This window comes from Vespa mandarinia, chromosome 3 (genome assembly GCF_050613455.1).
Source record: "Vespa mandarinia isolate Hongniang chromosome 3, ASM5061345v1, whole genome shotgun sequence".
NCBI lineage: Eukaryota > Metazoa > Arthropoda > Insecta > Hymenoptera > Vespidae > Vespa > Vespa mandarinia.
The window spans coordinates 5,535,001-5,542,473 of NC_140812.1; the positions used below are offsets into that span (position 1 = coordinate 5,535,001).

The 7,473-nt window shown below is 39.0% G+C and overlaps 1 protein-coding gene across 8 annotated transcripts in view; it reads left to right on the forward strand.

The window, feature by feature from the left end:
- Positions 1 to 6,736, forward strand: part of LOC118446777 (uncharacterized) — a 42,099-nt gene extending 35,363 nt beyond the window's left edge. For 7 of the 8 annotated variants that reach the window (XM_035877819.2, XM_035877818.2, XM_035877822.2 and 4 more), the window contains one exon: positions 1,848 to 6,736. In XM_035877819.2, the coding sequence (XP_035733712.2) occupies positions 1,848 to 5,066 (3,219 nt within the window). In that variant the 3' untranslated portion in view covers positions 5,067 to 6,736. Of the gene's footprint in view, positions 1 to 122; positions 225 to 1,847 lie in introns of those variants that run through there. The other variant, XM_085655595.1, reaches the window with a different exon arrangement.
- Positions 6,737 to 7,473: the final 737 nt, after the last annotated feature.

Here is a 7,473-nt window from a genome sequence, read left to right on the forward strand (position 1 = left end):
TTTGCGAAAAAGTAAATACGATACCAGGAAATAGAGATCGATCGTGTATATAATTTCACGTTACTTAAGTTTCATGTGAAAGAAAAGTGGCACATGTTTATTTTAATTGCACAACCATAATCTTAGTTTAGTTAATTATCCTGCGAAAGCTTCCTTTACAAGTTATTCTTTTTTCTTCTCTTATCCTTTTGGTTGGAAAGAGCGAGATGATGCAGCGAATCGAGGTAATGAATTTTACTAAAACGTCAAGTTAAAGTATACCCGACCCCGCGAATATTTCTTACGGATGCTCTTAGGAGAAAGTATGGTTTATCGTGTTAGTCTTGCATCTCGGCCATCGTGCCACTTTAAGTGTACTCATGCTGGATTCCCACTGTCGTTGACGAGCTTATGAGATACACGTTTCGATTTACTTCTACCACTAAACCTACAACTTGTTTCGCGTGATACCAAGTGTCTCCATTTGTTACGAACGATCTCGTAAAATTGATATAAATAGTATCGATACCATTTCGCTTGACAGACCGTACCAGTCTTACAGAGCGATCGTTACTTCCGTTTTTCTTACGTAAACGTCCGATCGAACTACGAGATAGACTTGGTAATGGTAGTGTCTCGTAAATAATGTATAATCATGAAAATGGTATTAAACTTTACCACCGATGGTCGAAAGTGACGTTGGCGACCTAACTTCGTTAGAAAAATAAGAAAGTTTCTATTGTCTTCGAGATTAATTTCACCGTCAAGTAAAACGACGTTGTCGTTGTTCTTATACGTTCATAAATGAAAGAAGAAGATCTTGATGAGTCGAGGTTGTGAAGAAAGCCTCATGTCAAACTTAATACGGAAATAATTTTCTGCATGACCAAGGAAAATAGCTGTTGATCGATCGTTATTCCTCCCGTCGAAACTTCTTTACTTATTGTCTTTCGTTGTTTGAACATAAACCACGAACATTATTAAAGAAAGCATCGTAGTTATTTTACGATTATATCGTTGGCTACCCGTATAACGCTTGTAGCGATAATACTTTCTAAAGGCTTCGTTATGGTAGAGACGTGACAAAAATGATAGGTTGAGGGTATTATTCGTTACAATCTAATAGTTTTAATAGTATAAATTTTACATCTAAAACGAAACGATCAGAGATGGTTTACTTTTTTAAATTTAATTGGAACATACATCTACACATTTTACTTTAATAAAAGCGTCATTAATCAGGATAGACAATAAATAGTATACCAACTTACATTTTCACTTTGCCCTACTGACTGTAATTAGCCGCATTAGATTCCTCTAAGGCGATCATTCATTTCTCCCTTTTACTTAAGCGACATGTCGAAAGAAATTCTATCTTCCTGGGACTTCAGCACGAACGTCGTGTATTTCGTTACAGATCGCGTGATATCTTTCCGTGTAATGAAATTATTCACACGCGTACGTATCTAAAGCGTGTTGTAAGTAAATGGAGGTTTACATAATTTTCACGCACGTCCGTACTTTGGAGACTATGAGCTCACTTTATATGAGCTAAAGACTTACTCAGTATCTCATGGCTTATGAAGCGTCGAGATGATTAAACCTACTAGTTTATATCTATGGGAAACACATGATGATATAAATCGCGTTCAATTTAAAAAAGAAAATTCGTTGTTAGCTGGATGAATTATTATGTAAAAATTAAAGAACTTAACAAATTTTATATTTAATACGATACACCATATACGAGAGGTTTAGTGGAAGCACAGTCATTACGAAAGTTATCAAATATAGCAGTTATCTCATTTCTCGTTACTTCTACGTTATTATTCCTTCGTCCAATCCCAGGTGACCTATTTTGATTATAGATGACAATCGTGCTGGTTTGCGCGCTGCTGATCGGCCAGCACGTAGGAGCGGTGGTGAACAAGGCGTTGCCGCAAGCATCGCCCAGCGAGAATCCTGAGGAAAAGAAAAATGAGATAAAAGCCAACGAAAGAATAAGCAACTCTTATGGACCACCCGCCGACGACTATGGACCACCGATTGTATCGGTGAATGGTGGTTTCAATGGACCAGCACCAGTCTACGGACCGCCGTTAAACATTAAACCTCATTACGGGCCACCAAAACAAACTTTTGGCCCAACGAAGCTTCACTTTGCTCCGCTAAAACAGCACTTCGGACCGCCGCCGCTTTCCTTCCCTTCGTTTAGACCACCAAAACCACAGTATGGACCACCGTTAAAGTTGAACACGCCTCCACTCGCCGGTTTCCCACCGGTATCGTCTTTGCCAAATCATTTGGGACCCGTTAAGTCTGGACATGGACCACCCATTCCTGTATCCATCGAATCTTATCGACCACGACCCGAACCACTTCCTCTTCCAGTGAATCCAGAGTATGGACCACCACCTCCACTTCCACCTCCTCAATTATCTATTCAGTACGAATTGAGTAACGCTAATATTCATGGACCACCACCTCCACCTCCTGCAGGAGTTCCAGCACCTCCCACTCCACCTGATATAATGTACGATGGATGGCAACCCATAGCTGGACTTGCTAATCAAAATCAACAAGGACCACCGTTGAAACAATATTCATCCTCCGATGGTCATCATCTCAAGTACGTCGAAGATACGACGAATCCGAATGTGCCCAGTGATTCTTACGGTGTACCCATCACTAATCCAGAAGCTCAACATTTGAAAACTTCCGTCCGTGAATCCTCTGGCGATAAAAACGGATTGCCTCCACCACCATTACCAGTGTACGACGGTGATCATAATTCGAATACTCATGCATCATCCTCATCGTCCTCCTCTTTCCATTCGGATCATCATCAACATAATCATCAGCAATCAAACTTAAAATACAACGTTGGAAACTCAGATTCTCTTTCGATCGTGAAAACCGTAGGTTTTGAGTTGCTACCCAATACTGAATCTTTGACCTCAGATCTTCAAAGTTTGACTCACGGAAGCAATTCTGGTGTTTCCTCATACGAACATTCATTAACGTCCCTAAACATCGATGGTGACTCGAATTCGGGACATTCTGTATTACCATTGCAAGAACTGGATGAATCGTCTCACGATGCTTCATTCGGAAACGGAGAATCTCACGGAGTTCATAACGTCAACGATATCACCTTGCAACAACTACCGGGACTGACATCAGTTAATTTCGGAAAGGTCAATGGAATCGTCGGTGGTTCTTTGCTTCCGCCACCTACTGATTCCTATGCAGCACCACCACTCTCTTCATACTCATCAGATGGACCTTATCCAGCAGCTCAATCTGGTCGAACTGGACCAACATTCTCACCGTTTGGACATTTCGGTACTTCCTTCCAGAAACATGGCTCGCATCATCATAGATTTCACGGACACTTTAGATTACACGGTCCACCTTCATCACCTCCAGCATCTTTAATACCACCTAGAAATCGAGAACCGATCAAATTCCGAGAGCCAATTCCCATAGCACTGATATCCAATCTTCATCGTTACCTTCCGTCGTTACCTCCTATTGACCTGACAAAGCCACTTAAATTACACGCTCCTCATCTATCGTTCGGCCCTCAGCTACCTAGTTTGAACGCTCCTCTTTCATTTCATCAATCATCTGAATCCGATCATTCCTTATCGAACACCTTCTCTAACAGTGGATCTTTCGGCAAATTCAATTCTCACAGTTTGAATTCTCCAATGGCTGCACCCAATGCGCAATACGGAACTCCATTATCCTTCACGGATTTCAATACGCCAGCTCCGGTTCCAACCTATGGTGCACCTAATTTTGGACCAGCTTCTACATTTGGTTTCACGTCAAATGGCTTTGGGACAAATCTTTATGACGGAATAGGAAATGGTCTGACCAGCGTTTATGGAACTCCTGTAATAAATCCACCTCTAACGATTACTACTGGTGATTGTAATTACCAGCAGTTCAACAGTGACACGGATTTTGGATTTGACAAGGGTACCAATCACTTGTTGCCACCCTCTGTTCTTCCAGTGTTACCAAGTTCGACAGGAGAGGAAGATAATTCTTTACTCAAATCACCACCAGCTTTATCTTCAATTTCGGATTCTTTGAATTCGTATATTGCACCACCTGTAAACACGTTAGATTTGGAGAATTATGAGCAACGGAAAGTTGGCTTGAAAGATAGTTATGGAAATCCAATAGGAGTTTCTTATGAATCATCGAATCAAGCGATTGATTCGGACGTTCAAAGTAATGATCATGTTCATTCGTCGACTGCCGGAGTAACAAATATTTTATCTCTTTCCTCTTCCTCATCATCATCATCATCTTCTTCTTCCTCTTCTTCTTCCTCTTCTTCTTCTTCTTCTTCTTCTTCTTCTTCTTCATATTCTGGCCCATCCCAAAGTTCTTTCTCTCCTGGAATATCCTTACACCAACATGGAACCTCTGCCGAGGCCTTAACAGCTAGCTTAACGGCTCAAGGTTATGGCGAAGCTAAGAGTCTTAGCTCGAACGAGGTAGATGCTAGTCAATACTTGAAGACTGATGAAGGTAGTCAAGCATTAGCTCTAGCACAAGGTCTGACTGCTGATGGTCCAAATGGCTTTCAAATTCAGGGATCAAAAGGCACGTACACTCTACAGATTCAACCTGCTGATGGTGGATTAGGAACGGAAAATTCTGACGGTAGCATAAGACACGATCAAGTTCTTTCAAATGGCCTTCTTCAAGATATTCTTGCGGCGATCGAGCAACCAGATCAAGGTCGAGTCGAACTTCAAGGTCCACCTCAATCTCAACCATTGGAAGAAGTTCACAGTGATCAATTGTCTGGATCTAACAGCATCTCTCATCAGAATGGACATTATATCACGGTTCAAAATAAGGAGGACGAAGAGATAAATCAACTTATCCGACAAGTCAGCGATAGAAGTGGTCAATCATCCAATAACGACGAAAGAAATTCATCTAAAAGCGAAGCAATCGCTTTGTTCTTTAATAATCAATATGTGGATAACACGAGAAAGGATACGAGATCTGTGAGCAAAGTGGAGAAACAAGCGAATACTTCGATCTCCGTGAAGAATTAATAAAGTGAAATGATATTTACCTGAACTTTTTCGTGAAATAGTGTGCCTGTGAAAATTATCTAAATACGTGTTAAGAAAAAATTGTGTCGTTACTTTCGATATCAAGTTATGCTCTAATTTAGATTCTTTTTAAAGATATTTATCGAAACTAAAACTCTGTGTTAGATTTTAGATTTATGGTGCTCCGTCATTGTCTTTGATCGTGTTCGAAGATCAAAGATATCCTAAAGGAATAAGAAGACGTGCTTCGTTCGTAGCAGAAACTAAACGAGAAACACGATAGTCGCTGATCGATTCGTATTAAACGCGTCGTTGAAATACCACTTGAAGTAATCCGAGTAGAACGTGAGAGAAGTGAGAAAAGAATCGAGGAGGAGTTTGTTCAACACTCTTCTCGTTTGCCTTTGGAAAAAGGGAAAGTGATAATTACGCGTTGGCTAATGTATCGATAACAGGTTATTAGAAGAATAATCTGCTTACTTAAGAATATCTCACCTCGAGTTACTCGGGTGTTACGAGTGTTCTTAGAAAGTTTAGAGTATCATTATCGTTCTAATACCATTCTTTATTTATTTTCTTTCTTTCTTTGCCGAGAGATTTTGAGAAAGCAGGTTCTATTATCAGGGCGAACTTAATTGCAATATAGTAAAGATTAAAGATGCTCCAAAGTGTGGCCTGAAACTAACTTGTCTCCTCTTTAATACATTTATCTATTCTAGGTCAAATAATAGAGAAGTTATGCGTAGAGAAAAAAAGAAAGTTCATGATTAATTATTAAAGGAGATTCGTCGATTCTTTGTTCTCATTTAAACATCTGTGAATTTTGGTGCCCCTCAAAGAAAAGAAGAAATCGAAAGATGAAACGAACCGACTTGTGATCCTTAGGAGAATCAACTCCATGTTGTACTTTCGATCGACGAATCTAGGTCATCGGGCTACGGGCTTTGACTCGCCGTAGTGAAATGTGTGTTACCGTCGCTCTCTAACATTCGCCAAGTGTACTCCTTCGTTCAAGGTGAAAGTTCAAAATCTCAGTTAGCAATCCTTCGATAATCGCGAAAATCGTGTCTCCCGTAAAACATGTTTTTTCGTTCTATAAACTCATTCTTTTTCAACCAATGCACATACACACACACACACATATATATATGTGTGTGTGTACGTGCATATATATGTATGTTTTGCTTATTTTTAAAAATTGCAATGAGTTATTTTTCAAAACTGTGAAATTTTTGTATATTCTCTCGGAATCAAAATTCTCAGACAATTTGTTATTACATTCTTCGATATCTTTCTTTACGATGTTGCCCAGCGAATAGTTATGCATAATTCAGTGATACGTTTTAGATGCGTAAAATAAGTAGAGCGTCTGCTTTTCGAAAAAGACGCTCATTGTAACGAAATATAATTACATAATGATGCTACTACCAAGCCATAAAGCACGTCCACTTTGCTCCTATTTCGCGTGCACCATATTTTTTTATTGATTAATTTATTTTTTTTTTGTACAAAGAGAAGAGAGCTCCGATACAAAAGGGCCCGATGTTTGTCCACAACGAGCGATCATTGAAAATCACTCGTCCGATGTGTATGTCTGTGTGTGTGTATGTGTATTTTTTTTTTATACACCGCGCGAATACGCGTGTAAAGACACGAATACTTTGTAAATAGACAGCTTGCTCTTGTTTTATTGATTATCCTATATACATCCAATTTTCCTACGAATCCACATATAGTTTGTTAATAATATCGTTCCAAATATTTCATAAAATGAAGAGATTATCGAAAATGATTAAATTGAAGATAATTATAATCTTTAAATCTTATCTTCGATAAGCCATCATCGAATTTATCGAGAGAAAAGTACTTCCGTCGAATATCGGACGTAATATCTCTACCTACATATCATGATTTCTATAACGGAGAAACGAATACGTATGAGGGAATTAGGCATCGACCACTAAGTAGGATTATGGTTATGTAAATGAAAGACTATCGCTTAGTTCAACCTCGGTGTAGGTAGTTAGCACTGTCCGTTTAAAACCATTACTCTCTCGCTTTCTACGAACTTTACACGCCTATTTTCCTTTTTCTTTAACTTCTCACTACATTCGAGACATCTAAAGATAACTCAAGAATTGTTATGGAAATAATGATGAATTTTCATTGAGGAATACTTTATTATTTATCCTCTTTTATTTTTACCAGAAGATAAAAATATTTATTCTTGGATTGCCTTGACCGCGATAAGTTGAACAAGATAAAGTCGGACTGTTTTATTTTTACTTGGACCAAAAATATGTCGAGGATATCGAGAGGAAGAGAAAAAAGAGAGTAAAAGATGTTCGTCTTTGATTATGCGCATCGCTACGTCAGCACGTGAGCAAACATCGTCTGGTATATACTT